This window comes from Meles meles, chromosome 2 (assembly GCF_922984935.1).
Source record: "Meles meles chromosome 2, mMelMel3.1 paternal haplotype, whole genome shotgun sequence".
Classification (NCBI taxonomy): domain Eukaryota; kingdom Metazoa; phylum Chordata; class Mammalia; order Carnivora; family Mustelidae; genus Meles; species Meles meles.
Window position 1 is genome coordinate 36,822,258 of NC_060067.1, and position 16,924 is coordinate 36,839,181.

Here is a 16,924-nt window from a genome sequence, read left to right on the forward strand (position 1 = left end):
TGGTTGGAAGATTATAGCCAATCACCTGGACCAATCCAAGCCAGTGTTCCACTGTGATGTAACAGTGATGTGTATCTTTTAGTTTACAGTCAACTATCTCAGTGTAAAAGCAGGTAAATTTCCTGGGGAAACCTGGAGAGTGCTTCAGGGTTTGAGTTCAGCCTCCTCCCAAACCTCCTTCCCCTCTCCAAGCTGTGCAGGTATCATGTAGCAAGGGCCAGCCATGGTATTTTATGTTATGCTATGATGGAAGTCCAGGCTGAAGGTAGCTGTGGTGAGACCTAACAAGCCACTGTCTTACTTTCAATTACATTTAGGGGGGAGGGTAAAGAGGTGATTACATTTTGCTTTAAACAAGAACTCTGAAGTTCCCATCAGAAACCATTTGTTGTTCCTAGGCTACTAAGGACATAGCAGTGTCCATGGACATGGTGTACTGAGGGCTTTAAAGTTGATCCAGAATTAGTTGATGCAGTTCCTGTCCTGTTTCTTTTATTTTTTTTTTTTAAGATTTTATTTATTTATTTGACAGACAGAGATCACAGGTAGGCAGAGAGGCAAGCAGAGAGAGGAGGAAGCAGGCTCCCTGCTGAGCAGAGAGCCTGATGCGGGGCTCAATCCCAGGACCCCGGGATCATGACCCGAGCCGAATGTAGAGGCTTTAACCCACTGAGCCACCCAGGCGCCCCGTTCCTGTCCTGTTTCTGATTCCCCACTCCCCAAGCTATGAATACTAGTCTCTTATTTAAAATCTTATATACATATTAGACATTGTATTTCTTTTAATAGAAGGCACTGAAAATCCTTTTTGGGAAAGAAGGTGAGTATCATAAAAAATATTCCAAGAATGCACTAGGTAAGTTTGTGGATTTGGTGGGGGAGAGGGGGTTGTCTCCAAATTTATGGTTTGTGACTTAGAAGACTTCCTGCTGCTGTTATCCAGAACCCAGGGACATGACTTCAAGGCTAAGTTAACTCACTCCTTGCAGATGCCAGTTAGTTTTCTTTTTTTGAAGCAGGTGGGGGGCGGGGAGGGGGAGGTATAAGCAGGAGCCCTGCTGAGCAGAGACCCCAACGCAGTGCTCAATCCCAGGACCCTGATATTATGACCGGAGCCTAAGGCAGAGGCTTTAACCCACTGAGCCACCCAGGCACCCCTGGTTTTATTCCTTCCCTCCATGGAATTTGCCTATCAAAGAGTGACTCACTTTGCAATTTCTAAGGACTGTCTCTTTCATGTTCCATGGCCGAGTTCTGCTCCTAGTGATCACTGCACAGATAGAAATCACATAATCACACGTAATATTCTGATGGTTTTATTAACAAGTATATAATACATATATTGCATACTGTATATAGTATATGAGGACTGTACAGTACAAATTTATGTTCACAGTTTGACATGACAAAATGTCATTACTGAATTCCCATTGGACTACAGAGTAGAAACAGCGAAGGTACATTAAACATTCACATCTTTAGTAAGAAAGATTACCAAAATGTTTCAGTATTTGCAAGTATACTAATGCATGCTAAAAACCTTTACCCATTCAGTCTTATTAGCTTATAAAATATATTACACTTTATTAAAAATTTCTGCATAGTTTATACAAGTATTAAAGTACTGTAAATGTACTAATCCTGCTACACTTGCAGGTATGGTTTAAGAGATGCTAAGCAGAAAGATTATTTTGACCCTCTAACACTAAGTACATAACAGCAAAAAAAAAAAAAAAAGTGCTAGTATCTGTAAAACGTAATATTGTTGTAGCCCTCGTTTAATGCATGTAAAATGGCTTTGCAAATGTGAATTTGTAAATGTATTAAGTGAATTTGCGATCATTTAGAAATTGTTAACCTCGACCCAGAAGAGAATAAAGACAACTCCGAGCAACTTCATGTAGAACAGCGATTCCTTCAAGATGATGGTGTATTTGCAAACCAATTTTAAAATCTTAGATCTTTGAGATTGTCTTTGAAACAATCTAATGAGGAATGACGTGCAGATATACAGTATCAGCAATAAAGTCTTTCAAATCCCACATTAGTGCAACACTGATAGTGCAGATGGTGTTCTAATAAAATATACATTTACAGCTATGGTTCCCCTAGAAATCTGTTCCAAGGCTCCCACAACTCCCGTGTCTGTAGCATTTCCTTGGTTGGACCTAGTTACGCTGCTAACACATTCTCCCTACCCGACGATTTAGAATGTTAATGCCCATTTATGATGTAGATTCCCATTTTGGAACTCTACAATATGATGCATTCAGCCTTAATTGTTCTGACTTCCCCAAGATGACCCTTGGACAATAATCAAAAGAAACTCCCTAACGAGATTTACACCACGCTAACTTCATGTATACAAGTCATTCTCATCAATGTAAAATATTGCCATTAAAACCACTGATGGTGACCTGGAACATCATTAAATCCACATGTGAAAGGGCATCCTATCTTGTATTTGAGGTCTTCCACCATCACAGCTAAAAATGTCTAAGAGACTAAATTTCTCAACTATCATAGTAAAATACAAATATATATAAAAAAGGAAAATTTGGGCAAGAGCCAATCGGTAACTGAAGTATACAGACCAGCAACGGGAACAGTGGGGCTTGCCTTTCTTTCAGACTTAAAATGGATCTTTGTTAATGAACGTGTTAACACAATCTAAGTAAGCTCAACAGTAATGGAAAGTCTCTGCAGGGTCTTGCTTGCTCTTTTGACAAAATTTAAATATGCCGTAACACACACCAAATTTCATGAGAACCTACGAAGCTTTCTATCAACCAGACCCACACTCAAAAGCTAATTATTCCAAGATGACCAATTCTACCCTTTCTTGCCTTTCCCCCCTACCTTCTCTATAGGTTGGAACACAACACGTGCACGCGCGCGCGCGCGCACACACACACACACACACACACACACTGGTCATCTCCATGAAAACAAAAAAGTTCCTCACATTCCAACTCGATCTTCAGTGTGTTGCCGAAGAACCCCTCCTAGAAATACACACTTTGGTATGAAAGTGACAGCATTTACAGTAGACGATGCCTACTTTCCCAAGAGCCGTTTTTATCCCTCAATTCATGTCATAGTTGCAAAAACACAAAGCAAGCCCAATTAGGAGGTTTTAATATTCCAAACAAATTTCGCAGTGCTTACCAAAAAAAAAAAAAAAAAAAGGAAAAAAGAAAAAAAAATCAGAACCAAGTGCCAAGAAGATAAGTTAACGCTGCGTTTCTCAACTGTATTTCCTTTCAGCGGGTTCAGAGGGCTGGTAAGTGGGATCTCTTAGGTGCAGAGTCCCTACAACTAACTTTTTATTAACACAAAGCCATCAGAGTAAGCTCCCCACACGATTCACGGGCCTCCAGAATTCACTGATGTCTTAGAAACAGATGAACAACGGATTCCTCCCAGTTAAGGCTGTGTTGGATCCTGAGTTGTGGCCGGGATGGCTCTTCAGGATTCTTCTCCCTTCTCTTCCGTCCTTTATCGAGGGATGAAGGCGCATTTGGGGACACACACCCACTGTTGCCCACTTTCTTCAAATTTAGGACCAATGACTTTTCTATGCGTGAATTATTTTTATTGGCATTTAGACTATGGTGCTCAAAAGCCAGCTTTTGAAAAAATAAAAAGAAAAAAAAGGGAAAAAACCCCACAAAACATAAAACTTCCCCCCAAAGAATGGCGCGCTACTTCTCTTTGACATAAACACGAGTCATTTTCAGCTTCTTCTAAGGGGATACTTGAGTGATCGATTTCCAGCTCTTTAATAGTAAATGTTGGGGAATTTTGGAGCTCTCAAGATATGAATCCCTGAACTGGGGTTTTCTGTATTTTTCAGAAATCTGTCCCCCGACTGAAGGTATGTGCGCTTCCCAACCAGCTGTATTTACAAATTGGGTCACTTGGGTCTTAAAATGAACGCGTCCACTAGAGATCAGCAGACGCTGACTACGGTATGCATCACACACACAAGTGACAGCCCACTTGGCACCCTACGGTCCACACAGCAGACTTTCCATATAAAAGCTGTATGATTAATTTGATATGGGAATACAAATACACTCAACGTTTCCGTTTGCAAAGAAAAAAAAAAGCTGCAAGTAGGTTGAGTGAAAGAAAGGCCATCCATATTCTTACTCAAGACTTTTTTGCCCCCTCTACCATTACTGGGCAAAATATTTTCATGGTGTCCTGACAATCAAGGCTCGATGACCCACATTAAGGACATCGGAGGAATGGCGACAGGGGTCAGGACGACTCCATCAGTTTTCGGCTCTGCCAGATGCTTGTGCACAGTCGAGCAGAGGGACTGAGGCTCTGGGGATGCCCTGAGCAGCTAACCCAGTGATGAAACCTCAGAAGGAGAGCCCAAGCCCAGGAGGAAGGGGCTGGCTTCCTCCCTCGCTCACGCTGCTGCCTCTCCCCTGCGCCACGCCCCTTCGTTCTGACTCCCTGCGAGGCTGGGCCCCTCACTGACAGAGATCGCCCGCCTAAATCAGCACTCCGGCTCAGCTCCGGGGGTGGCAAAGACCTTGTTAGCTGCAGGCACAGAAGTACATCAAGGACTTAATTTAGAGGACATGGTAAATCCAAGTTGACAAGCTGGGTTTGTGAAAGGCAACAGAAGGGAGGAAGGGTGGACGGACAGTCCTACCTGAAATCTGGCTGCATGTCTGCCTAACCTGGGAGAGGGGCCGCCCTCCTTCTTGCTGGCGAGCACAAAACACGATCACAGGGCACAGAGGTATCAAGGTCCCCTGGCAAGGACTTGCAGGCTGGATACTGTATTTCTAATACATTTACTTTGACATTCTTTTGAGAAATACATGGAGAAATCGACAATTGGCTATTTTAAGTTTACATGTTCCCTTGTTCTCATTACATTAAACGTATCTGTAAGAAGGGTTTGCTTAGCATCCCCGGAAAAAAAAAAAAAGAAAAAAAAAAAGTGTTCACATTCTTTAGGTCTGACCCGTGGTAAGGAGAGGATTAGAGAACATCTACTACTGACCATATGGAAGTTTGAATGATATAAATTCCGAGATTCAGGCCAGCTGAATCCAAATTAAAATGTACATGTAAAAAATGAGTTAGATCATGGGAAGGAGGACAGAGAGCGAGCCAGGAGAGTGGGGAGCCACGCTGAGGCGGGGGACGGAGCCATTCAAACTAGCATGTGGCGTTTCCTATGGAGGGCAAGGTGGTCAGAGCGGGAGAAGCTGCGGTCACAGTCTGGACACTGGAAAGGTTTGATTCCAGTGTGTTTTCGGAAATGTCTTGTTAGTTCGTCAGACCGAGCAAACTTCCATGTGCATCCTTCCCATGTACATTTGTAGGGTTTTTCTCCTGCAAAAAGGAAAAACGGAAAAGCTTATTATTTTTTTTTTTCCTGAGGGTGAAAGGCTATTCATTAGTAAAAACAGTAAAGATTTTCGAGCTACAACTCTGGGCAAATATTATTTCCAAGGTATGTCCCTCCATCCGTTCCCCAAACAAGTAAACAAGTGGCTTAATTCTCTTACTATTCAACTAGCACTCTGCACCCCTCCCTGCACAAAGAAAAGATTTTAAAAGTTTTCACAGCATAAAGCCACTGAAATCCATTCGGAGGAGCTCGCAAGTAATTTTGGTTTTGCCCTAAATAGCAGGGAAGAATCCCTTAAGAAACAACTTGTGATCTGTATTTATCTTCAAGTCCTAAGCAACTGTGGTGCTTAGTTACACAGTGCTTTCCACTTAATGCGAAGTCCAAACTGAAAGTTTACGGGATTTTCTTATTTTAACAGTTTCCTAAAAGTAAGAAGTGTGACAGACACCGACAGGAATTTCAGCATCTTTTGTTTGAGTCAACTGTGATTATGCTGAGGTATAATGCTCTGAGACATCCTAAAAATACAGTAGTTCCTCCTCGGCCTATCAGCAGCGAGGTCTCTCCGAACCCCTCCTGCGGGAAATCACAGGGAGAGGCAGCATGAAGGCCCTTACAAATAAAAAGGCTGTTAGTGGCCATTGCCCGTGTTTAATATGAGTCTCTAAGGGCAAATGGGCCTCACAAATCAATTCCCACTTACCATCCCCCTTGTTGTCTAGAAATTTTAAGGACTGACATGCCTTGGTATTTCGAGGAGCTCTTCAGAATTGTCTTACCTGCTTTGCTTCAGAGAACATAAATTCTGAGAGGTATTTTTCCTATATCTAAATTGTTATTCAAATAACCAATGTCTTTTTTCATCTTAAGCTGAAGTTGGTTAATATCCACCGTTCAGGTTGCATTAATGCCCTGGGAATGCTCTTTTACTGGTTTCCCTGGCATCTGAGACCAGATGTTTCCCTAAATGCAACCCCCCCGCCTCAGTTCCCTCTAAGAACCCTGTGACCAAACCCAAGAACTCAGCTGTCCGCAAGCTGCCTTTCCCTCTCCCTGGGAATCACTGAGTAACTTCACTCCACCCGGCCACTCTCCTTCCCCTTTCTCTTCCAAATCCCAGATTTTCCTTGTAGTGAACATTCCTAATAGGAGTGACTCCCAAGGCTCAACAAAATACAAACAGCAAACAAACAACAGAGATTCTGAGTGAAGGAAAATGTACCCAGGGGACAACGGCTGTTATACTATAAATTTCACATCCAAGGGTCTGGGGTTAGATCAGACGAGGCCTGTTGTCGGCACGGATCTCCCATACTGACTGACAAGTGGGCTGTCGACACCATCCTGTAGGGGTTCCTCAAGCTGCTCTGCTCATGAAACGTTCAAGAGCGAACAGAACAGCTGTGTTTTCTTCACCCGTGTAATCACTTTTGGAAGATCTGGCGGGATGCTCTGTGTTCAGTCCTGGGCAGAATAAGTAAAAGCCCCAGAACAAACAGGGCAGGCGAGAGCACAGAAGTTCCCCCCGTTTTAGAAGACACAAATCACCCAAGTATCTTTCCTTTTGTTCTGCATAAAGAACTGTGGTGGTTTTGGTTTGTTTGCTGCTGTTGTGTAGTAATAAATGTACCACATTTATTAAAGGACGGTCTCTATGAAGGCCACATCCCTGATGAAACAGTCCCAGGGCTAAGAACATCCCCCCCCCTCGCGCCCCCCGGAACACAGAGCACACAACCCCACAGGACCAGGAGCAACCCTGTCATGGCTATAACCTTGCATCCATTCTAACTCATTACGAAAATACATCTTGACCGAAAAAGTGTGTTTTTCACAACTGGCAGAAGAGATCTGCAGACAGCTCTGCTTCCTTTCAGAATGGCTGGACCATGTCCTTATCATCACCCCTGGAAGCTAGAACGTTCCTAACATTCCATTTCGCTCTCTCTCATGAGGAAAAGATGGAGATTTCTGGCATTTCTGATACCTGTGTGTGTTCTTCTGTGCGCTTTCAAGTGAGAGCTTTTAGTGTACACCTTGTTGCACCCGTCGTAGTCACATCTGTGTATCCTCCGCTTCCTCTGGGTGTCCGGAGATTCCACAGGTAACGGTCTCTTTCCCGGCTGCACTATGACCGACGGGTGATTCCTAGGAAAGCCAACGGCACTGTGTGAAACATCCGGGGGAAAGCCTCTCTCCTTTCCTTCAGTCTACTACCAAAGGCATTAACACCACTAGGCAAAACCAACCAACCAACCAAACAAAAAAAAAACCCCAACGACAACCAAAAAAAATAATTAGCTGATCAACCCGAGAAGCACTTCTATAGTCATTCAACAAACATGGAGTGAGCACCTACCATGAGCCAGGCACTGTGCTTGGCACCGGGACACAAAGATGAATAAAAACAGGGTTCCTGCCCTCGAGGAGCTCACACTCTAGGGGGAGACAGACATGTAGATAAGTAATGACAGTAAGAAGGGTTAGGTGCTACGCTAGAGGGAGATGCAGGTGCTAGGAGAGGCTTTGACTCAGTACAGATTCGCCTATTTACAGAATCTCGTGGTACGAGAGCAAAGCTGAGTAGGGTTCCAGTGTCCTTCCATAGCTTGCCCTAATGGTCATTTAGTGTAGGGAAGAACGCAGGTCCAATTCCCTAAAGCTCAGGCAATCCCGCTCATTATCATCTACATTTTATCCTTTCCGAAACTGGCAATGAGCTTCTCTTAAAGCTCACCAATCCACGTCTGTCTGAGTTTCAAATTCTGGCTCTTCCAAAATGAATAGATAAAGAAAGGAAGGCAGACACTGCTGTTTTCAAAACCTCAAACCTTTCCTACTGCTGTCATTCCTGAGTGAGCGAGGATTCTGGTGCAGTGCCGGTTCTCAGAGGCACCCGACATCTCCCTGCCTTCCTGCCCGCTTGCCCACACCCCTTCCTGCGTCCACACACCTTTCCTGGGGGGGCTCTGAAAACCCATCAGGTGAACCACCACTGCTCTAAACTTTCGCTTTTTCAGGAGAGAAGAGGCAGACGGGGGAAAAGCTGGGGAAAGTCTATAAAGCTTTCTGGGGCTTCCTCCGCTGATTAATGTCAGTAATTAAAAAATTCTAATCGGTTCATTAGCTTTCCTAACGACTGATTACTTGATACATCATCCACAAGCTTATGGAACTGGCGTCCGATGGTAATAGGTAATAAAACACCTATCTCTTAAACTGGGATCTACAGTTCTTTAAATGGTCCAAATACTATCCGAATTTTTCTGTACAAGTGTGGATGAGGAGAAGAAAAGGAATCTGATGAAGGCAAACACGCACGCTTGGGAGAGAAAAAAGGGTAATAAAATGTCACCATCAAAATCAAAAGGGAGCCCCTGAAATGAAACTTGTTTTGATCTTGGTAAAAATCTCAATACACGTGCCCTATCAGGAGCTCTCCCAGGCCCACTAAGTAACTAGGAAGAGAATAAAAGGTGCATTGATTTTAAGTGACTACTTATTTTTCACTTTTACTATTAGCAAAGAAAACTGGCAGTTTTGAGTCTCACTTTACCCCTACCTTAATGTTTAGCGGGGACAATACAGAAGAATGAAATAGCCAGGTTTAGGTGGAAAAGTCAACACTGGGTTGGGGGGGGGGTAGACAAGGAGTTCAATTATGTGTATGTACAAACAGAGAGAAAATAGAAGAGTGATGGATCTGGGGACACATACAGGTTTTTAGAAAGCAGAATTAGTAATTTAAAATTCTTCTGGAGAAAGAAAAGAATTGTCGGTTTATTTTTAACTTTCAACTTTAATGCCATCAACTGAAATGTTTCATCTTCATTAAGAGAACTTCAGGAAATAAAATGCTGGGGGGGCAACTGAATGGTTAAAATATATCTCCTCTGCCGCTGGGATACTGGGGGAGTATCCCAGGTAATTTTAGAACTCTCTCCCAATTATTAGATTTTATGGGTTGGACATCTGTCTAACAGTTTCCATGTGGTAGTTCTGACTGCTTTCCCCAGCTCATTTTGCATATAAAGATACGTTAAAAGGCTGTGTGCTCCAACGTCAAATCCCAGTTCCGCCACTCATAGTCTCTGGGACCCTGGGCAAGGGACCGCTCCTCTCTGTGCCTGCATGTCCTCCGTCCAGTGGGGATGCTGGTAATAATATGATGTCAGAAAGTTTTAACGTACACAGAGGACTGCAGGGTAACATCAGTTTCAGATGTAAATCTACTAAATGGTCGCGGTTAGTATTTTGAAGTTCAGAAGGAACCCATTTGCAAATGTGGCCTCTACAGTGGCTTAATGTCATGAGGAGTTTTTTGGGGGATCTCGTAACACCAGGAAAGGAAATCCCTGCTAGAGCCAATGTCTACCTTGAAGGCAGCATCATTCTGAGAACGGTTGGCAGCCGCACCTCTAGGGGGCCGGATGCTGGTACAGGCGGCAGCTGGTGGCCGGGGTCTCGAGACTGCCCCCTTTTTAGACTCTCTGCTGCTTATTTTCAGAGAGGCTGTATGGGATCATTACAACCAAGGGTTGCTGTAATTCATAGACACAATTAAATGGGGAGATCTGATCCTCAAGTTCTTTGTTCTAAACACATTTCACATGTGGAAATATAAAAAAAAAAAGAGAAAGAGAAGGAATCTGACAGACATTCAAGTGCCTTTAAAAATCATCCTAAAGCTGTAACTCTTCTGTGCAAGCAAATGGATTTCAAAGCTGTATTTTAAAGTCCGCCTTTGGACAGGAAGAGTTTCCGGAAAGAGAATTATTGGGACCGCCTCACTGCAACGGCACTAGGCACTTGGTTTCAATCGATTCTTTCCTGGCTAGCTGGCTTCCTATGTGGGCTGCTACTGGGCACATTCCAAGACATTACTTAATCACATCTGTGAGAGAATGACTTAAAGACTGCATGTCCCAGTTGTGGCTAATCTGTTGAATTTTTTGAGGAGCAAAATGCATTCTTAGGTCAGCATTAAAATAAGTGTATTACTCATTAATCAGTAAAAGCCACCGAGCTTGAGATCATCAAAAGGACATCACTCAAAGTAAGCAAAAAGCATGTTCTTTTCAGCAGCATTTACAGCGCAAAATAATGCTTTCAAATCTTCTGTCCCGGTTTACATTGCAATTTGCAATAACCTCGACTTTGGAATCACGCCTTTTCAGTCCATGGGTCGTCCCTCCCTCTCTCTGCGGGCACTTGGCTGTCTACCATCTTACTCACCACGTGGGCAAGAACAATGACAAGTGCAAGTCATGTAGCCAATCACCTTGCCAGAGACACCTGGCACCATAACAGAGGAGGGAACTCGGCCTGCAAGGTATGTCTATTTTGGCTGGTCTTTCTGTGTCTCCTTCCACCCACGAGCGGGGGGGGGGGGGCGCACTGGTTAGATAGGGACGTAGCAGGAAGAGCCCTCATCGGGTGGCAGGGGGATGGAGGCCAGACCCCGCTGCTGTTCACAGTGTGATTCTAGGCAAATTACCTAATGTCTTGGCTCAGCCGTCTCCATTTGCTCTGACTCCCACATGCTTGTTGTGCAGCAATGAAATAATTCCTTTGAAAACACGTGGGAAAGTCTCACCGGGGGTGGGGGAAGCATGATGCAACTGTGAAAGGTAGTATTTGTCCAAGTTCACCCAACACTCTCTCCCCCTGCTGATGTGGCTGCTTGTAGGATTCTCTTCTCCATTTCTCAGGGAGCAAAGGACAACCCCTCCCCACAAAATAACCAACTAGGACTTGTTGCAATGGGCACTGAACATGACCTTGAACATGACCTACTATGAAGGGGTGCCTGCTTGGGTTAGATGTGAACAGAAATAAAATGTAGATTTTAAGTTCAAGAAAACAGATGTTAAAAGCCAGAGAATTCACACTCTGTTGCAGACCGCCTTGGGTAAGAGAGATGGGAAAAGACGAAGTAGAAAGGAGTGCAGAACACTGTTTCAAGCTGGAAAAAAGTACTATGGGGAGAAAGAGGATGGAAGGCGCCTGGGGGGAAGAAGACTACTGCCTTGTACCAGGAAGCCGGCCATCGTAGTCAACCTTGAAAGTGCCACAACATAAGACAATTACAAGGAAAAGAATCACAACCAATAATGAAAACAGAGAGGAAACAGAGGCAGCAAGATAGACTAGGCCAAGGTTATACATATGGCGGAGAACAGAGCTGGGATCCAAGATGTCTGACCCAAAGGTCACCTTCCGAGCTCCTACAAACACAGCCTCCACGGGCGCCTGGGTGGCTCAGTGGGTTAAGCCACTGCCTTCGGCTCAGGTCATGATCTCAGGATCCTGGGATCCAGCCCCGCATCGGGCTCTCTGCTCAGCAGGGAGCCTGCTTCCCTCTCTCTCTCTCTGCCTGCCTCTCTGTCTACTTGTGATCTCTCTGTCAAATAAATAAATAAATAATAAAATCTTAAAAAAAAAAAAAACCAAAAAACCACAGCCTCCAGTAGAAGGCAAGACAAGGCTGTCTACTGTAGCAAATCCCATCAACAATGCTATTTAACTTGTGTATGACACCCATCACAAGTTAGACCTAAAACAAACCACTGTTCAGTGCTTGGATGTAGTTGATAAGAAACCTTCCTCCTGGATGGTAGCTCTAAACACGCTGGACAGGGGCGCCTGGGTGGCTCAGTGGGTTAAAGCCTCTGCCTTCCGCTCGGGTCATGGTCCCAGGGTCCTGGGATCAAGCCTCGCATCAGGCTCTCTGCTCCGCAGGAAGCCTGCTTCCCCCTGCCTCTCTCTCTGCCTACTTGTGATCTCTGTCTGTCAAATAAATAAATAAAATCTTAAAACAAAACAAAACAAAAAACCACACTGAACATTCTAAGGGCGGATGTGATGAAAAAGACCAGAGACCAGAGAATAATGGGTTATTCCAACAATGAACTTCTCCGAGCTACACAGACAACTTTCTGTTGCCACCACTGTCTACATGTCTTTCTTGGAATGACCTCCTTGGGCTCGCAGGTGGCCTGAAAATTCTGATTCAAGATATTCCCCATCACAGAAACAGTATTAGAGGTGACAAATGGAAGGACGAGGTGTGTCTTCAAGTTTTCACGATCCAACCTTGTGTAGAGTATCTAGAATATCAAATTCAATCCATATTGGGATAAAGATTATGGGAAAACTATGTATAGTCTGGAAGGATTAAAATAAACAAAAAAAAAAGACGCCCCCAAACCCCAGAACACCAAGATAAAAACAACTGTTGTGACAAGTGGCAATCACAAGTGCTCAATCTGCTGCCGACTTGACGAGAATGTCAGGATGCAGTCCATACAGCAGAACACACTGCCTCTGGAGAGACTTCCCATCCTTCCCAGTGGCTGCAAGGTGTTCCTGGCAATCCACACAGCACGAGCCGGAAGCGTGTGCTTCCAACCCAGGTCCCAAGGCGCTGCCACGCCAATGTCCGGCAGACCTGAACATACTTACTCTTGCAACAGTGCTTGCGGGGGGGACACTGAGTTCATTAAAGGGGGTGACATTTCTTCAGGATAATAATCTGTCCTCTGTGGTTCAATTCCAGGTTCTATTTTAATTTTTTTCTGTAATATAGGCTTCTCATATGATTCAATTACAGGTACTAAAAGATAAAAATAGAAAAGTCACTCCATGTACAATCGACCAATTTCAGTTTTGTTTTGTTTTTTTTAAGAAGTTGACTGCACAGCTTCTATCTACGACAAGGATGGGTGGAATATCTATTGGCTTCTGGCAAAATTACAGCAGAAAGAAAATCTGGGGGGGGGGGGTGGGGGAGATCTCGTTTCCCCCCAACCACTATTCCACCAGCAAGCAGCAAGCATCAGAAGCTGGCCTTTGAGCACATCCACCCCAAATGAGTCTTCCTTAGGATTCTGGGAAATCTCCTTTTAACCCCATAGTCTTCTGCCTGCGACCAGCCAGTAAATGAGCTGGCTTTTAGTAACCATTACTTATCACCACGATCAAAGGCATTTATTAAATGCCCTTTTAACGGAACCAGGTCAGCATTCAACAAAGCATAATACAAAGTCAGGATTTTCAGTAGCCCGAAGTTGACAATTACGCAGTGGGAGTAATCATTTCGTGGCATTAAACAGCCTGGTTCCTGGGAGCTCTTCCAGTAGCAACACTTAAAAAAAGGGGGGGGGAGAAACCCCCCCCAAAGGACATCAGAAAGGAAATGCCTCAGGCAGGCCGACCCTAAGGGGACTAGCTCCTCCAAGAGCACAAGGGCTCTTGGCACCGCCCCCCGTGCAGACCCCGAGCGGCCGCGCAGTCCGGCAGTGGCCTTTACCTTGCATGCTGCTGTTTGAGTTCTCCATCTCCTCCGACAAGACCATGAGCGGCTGCTGGAGGTGGCTGGTGTACATGAAGGGGACCGGCTGCACCACGACGGGCTGGATGACGGGCAGTATCCCGGGGCTGCGGATGCCGTGGCGGGACAGGGCAGCGGCCATGACCGGGGGCATGGACAGCGGCACGCCGAAAGGCTGCACGCCCGGGGGAGGCGGCGAGTACTTCTTCATGGGCGGGCTGGAGGAAGGCATGCTCAGGCCGGGCGAGGCTCTCCGGTGCGAGGGCTGGAACTTCAGCGAGGAAGGAGAACTGCCCGCGGAGGGCGGCGAGCTGCGCTTGTTCACGGTCAGGTCCACCGGTTCCATCTGCATCCCGTGCGACAGGCCCTCCGGGGTCTGGAAGAACTTATCCGGCAACGGGGTGGAGTAGATGACGCCGTACTTGTTGGGCTTCATTGACTCCATGTAACTGGATGGGTAGGACTGTCGGGAAGGAAACAGAAGCGTCTAAGCCACCACACAGGTGCATTCGCTTTGCAAACGGGAATGAAACGGGAGAGGTCCTCCAAGGCACGCTCAATTAGGTGGGCTCAATAGGCAGGGTACGGTCAGATGGTTACTGACCCTAGACAATGCCGAGAGGGGGCTGGTGTAATAAAGGTTAAGGTTAATGAGATAACTGTGTCGCATGAAAAATTCTAACTGAATTCCCCGTCAGACGTTAAGGTTGAGGTTCAGGTTGATACCACAGGTCATAAACAGAAGACTTATTATGGGCCTTGACTGGTGGGAGTCAGTGTTGGGGTTCACCAACAGCCAGCCAAGCCAATGAACCCCTCCCCACCCCCCACTGCTTTGCTGACATGGCTCCTCAGTCGGCAGGAAATGCTGTCACTACCCTCCAGAGGAGGCCGTCTGTCCTTCTCACCATACGCTGGTGTGTAATATGGAGAAACGGGGCTGCACGGCAGTAGGTTTGGGGGGTGGCTTCAGTTGCTGACCAACCCATGCCAAGGGTCACCCGACCAACAGTCCTGGTTTGCTCCCAACGGTCTGGTTTTACCACTAAAAGCCCTACGTCCCAGAAGATGCCTCAGTCTCCCGCAACCAGGTCAGTATCCCACCCACCTCCATATCCCGAAGCTCACCCGCGTGCAATAACGTCCTTGACCCCAGTTTGTTGAATGGTCTTAGTCACAGTTTGAAAGAAACCGTGGAAGGTGACTTGATGTCCACGTTTGCGCATGCCACAGAACTGTGAGAGACAGCTCATGGGACTCCAATAAGGACACACTTGAAGCAACGTGTACACTGACTGGGGCCGGTGCTTCATCCAAACCTAAGAGCTGACAAATGATCTCCTTTATCTCTGTTCTATTCGATTTATTTATTTTAAAGATTTTACTTGACAGAGAGTGAGCGAGACAAGCAGGGGGAGGGGCAGGGAGAGGGAGAATCAGGCTCCTACGGAGCAGGGAGTCTGACTTGGGTCTCGATCCCGGAATCCTGGGATCATGACCTGAGCCGAAGGCAGACACCCAAACGGCTGCGCCACCCTTTGAAATACCTTCCTCTCTTGTACTACCAGAATAATGGACTACTACCAGTTTTAAATACAAACCAATCATAATCACTACACACGATGCGTATATGGTCCTTGGCCCTGGAATTCACAAGAATGACTTCTATTCCTTAGTCATCACTGGAAAAAAAAAAATCTTTGTTGTAGGATGCTTTTATAACTTCAACAGAAGTTATTTTCTTTACTCTTAGGTATTTTAGGGCAACTGAAACGTTCAGTGATGACGTGTCAAGTCCTTCTGCAGGAAACTACTTGTATTTGAATTCTTTTCACCTGATCTTAACCAGAAGGCCGAGAAGCAATGTATTTGAACATACTGAGACAATACCAGCTCATAATACAGCGGAGAAAACCCACCAATGGGGCCTTATCATTAAAGAGCTTAGATGCATGATAAATTTCTGGGTTGCCCCAGTTCCCCAGTGGGTACTACTGTTAGGAATGATTGTGGGACAGCGGTGGTTTTTACTGGGATTATCACAGAGATCACACCCTTTCTTCTCTGGGCCTCCACTAGGTAAAACCTCCACAGGGCTAAGTACCCTGGTGTTGTTGTGAGAACTCCCTTCTCTGGGCATACCAGGCCCAAGTATCAGGGAGTATATGGGCGGTATGGGACCAGGCAGTGAAGTCACTTTCTCACCGTTAAGATTGTGTGTTTTGCTCTTCTGTCCTTTCTTTATCCCTCTCAACGCCCACCATCTCCTGTGGTAGGTACACACACCTCTCTGGGGGCACCAAAAATAATTCTAGATAGTACACAAAAAATACACAATGCTTTAAAATAGTTATGTGTTTATTTAAATTGCATAAGAAAAAACATTTTGTACAGTAGTGATGTCCTTTTCAAATTAATTTATTATGTTAATAAAAGCATGTCAACAAAAGAGGGCAGGAAAAATTACTAAATATTAGAATCGAAGGTGCCATGAGGATAGGGCAAAACTTGTCAAGATGACTGAAAACCCCCATTCTAAATTTTAAATAATTTAAAATTATAACTGGATTCAATAGGCTATGTTGTGAGCTTTACCCACACTGTGGTGCTAGAAGTCCCTTCTCTTTCTAGACCAGTAGGAACACTGTAATGGGTCTGATCCCCCCAACCAGGGCTTCTCGAACCTCGCTCTGCATGAATGCACCTGACCCATCTTGTCAAAATACAGATTCTGAGTTTCTGGGGAGCAGCCCTACGGGCACAGACCCTTTTTGAACCAGCATGCCTCTAAATGACAAAGAGATACAGAGTAGAATAAAAATACTAATTTTTAGTATTAAAATTTGGCAAGCCATTCAGAAACAATTTAAAGGTGGGGAAAGAATTTTTCACTAATAATACTGTTTAAAAAACAAGGACGTGAAGGATATAAATAAGGAAATACAAAATATATAAATGGTGATTTGTAAAAGATTTAATTTATTTAAGAGAGACAGCACCTGTGTGCACAGGGGGGGGGCAGTGCAGGGGCAGGGGTTTGAGCAGAAGGGGAGGGAGAGGGAGACGATCTCTAAGACACTCCATACTGTGCAGGAAACCTGATGAGTAAGAGGTCAGATGCTTAACTGACTGAGCCACTCAAGTGCCCCCTATAAACTGTTGTTTTCGAAAACGGCTTTGAGTTATACATCAAGAATCAGAGGAAA

At 45.0% G+C, this 16,924-nt stretch overlaps 1 protein-coding gene across 3 annotated transcripts in view; it reads right to left on the bottom strand.

Annotated features, from left to right (window-relative positions):
- Window positions 1-1,300: 1,300 nt before the first annotated feature.
- Window positions 1,301-16,924, bottom strand: part of KLF3 (Kruppel like factor 3) — a 36,244-nt gene continuing 20,620 nt past the window's right edge. The window contains exons 3-7 of one of the 3 annotated variants that reach the window (XM_045989469.1): window positions 14,847-15,044; window positions 13,698-14,181; window positions 12,851-13,001; window positions 7,374-7,534; window positions 1,301-5,364 (exon numbers count right to left, since the gene is read on the bottom strand). In XM_045989469.1, coding sequence (XP_045845425.1) covers window positions 5,183-5,364; window positions 7,374-7,534; window positions 12,851-13,001; window positions 13,698-14,163 — 960 coding nt within the window. In that variant the 5' untranslated portion in view covers window positions 14,164-14,181; window positions 14,847-15,044 and the 3' untranslated portion in view covers window positions 1,301-5,182. The remainder of the gene's footprint in view (window positions 5,365-7,373; window positions 7,535-12,850; window positions 13,002-13,697; window positions 14,182-14,846; window positions 15,045-16,924) is intronic. The other 2 variants (XM_045989477.1, XM_045989461.1) reach the window with 2 other exon arrangements.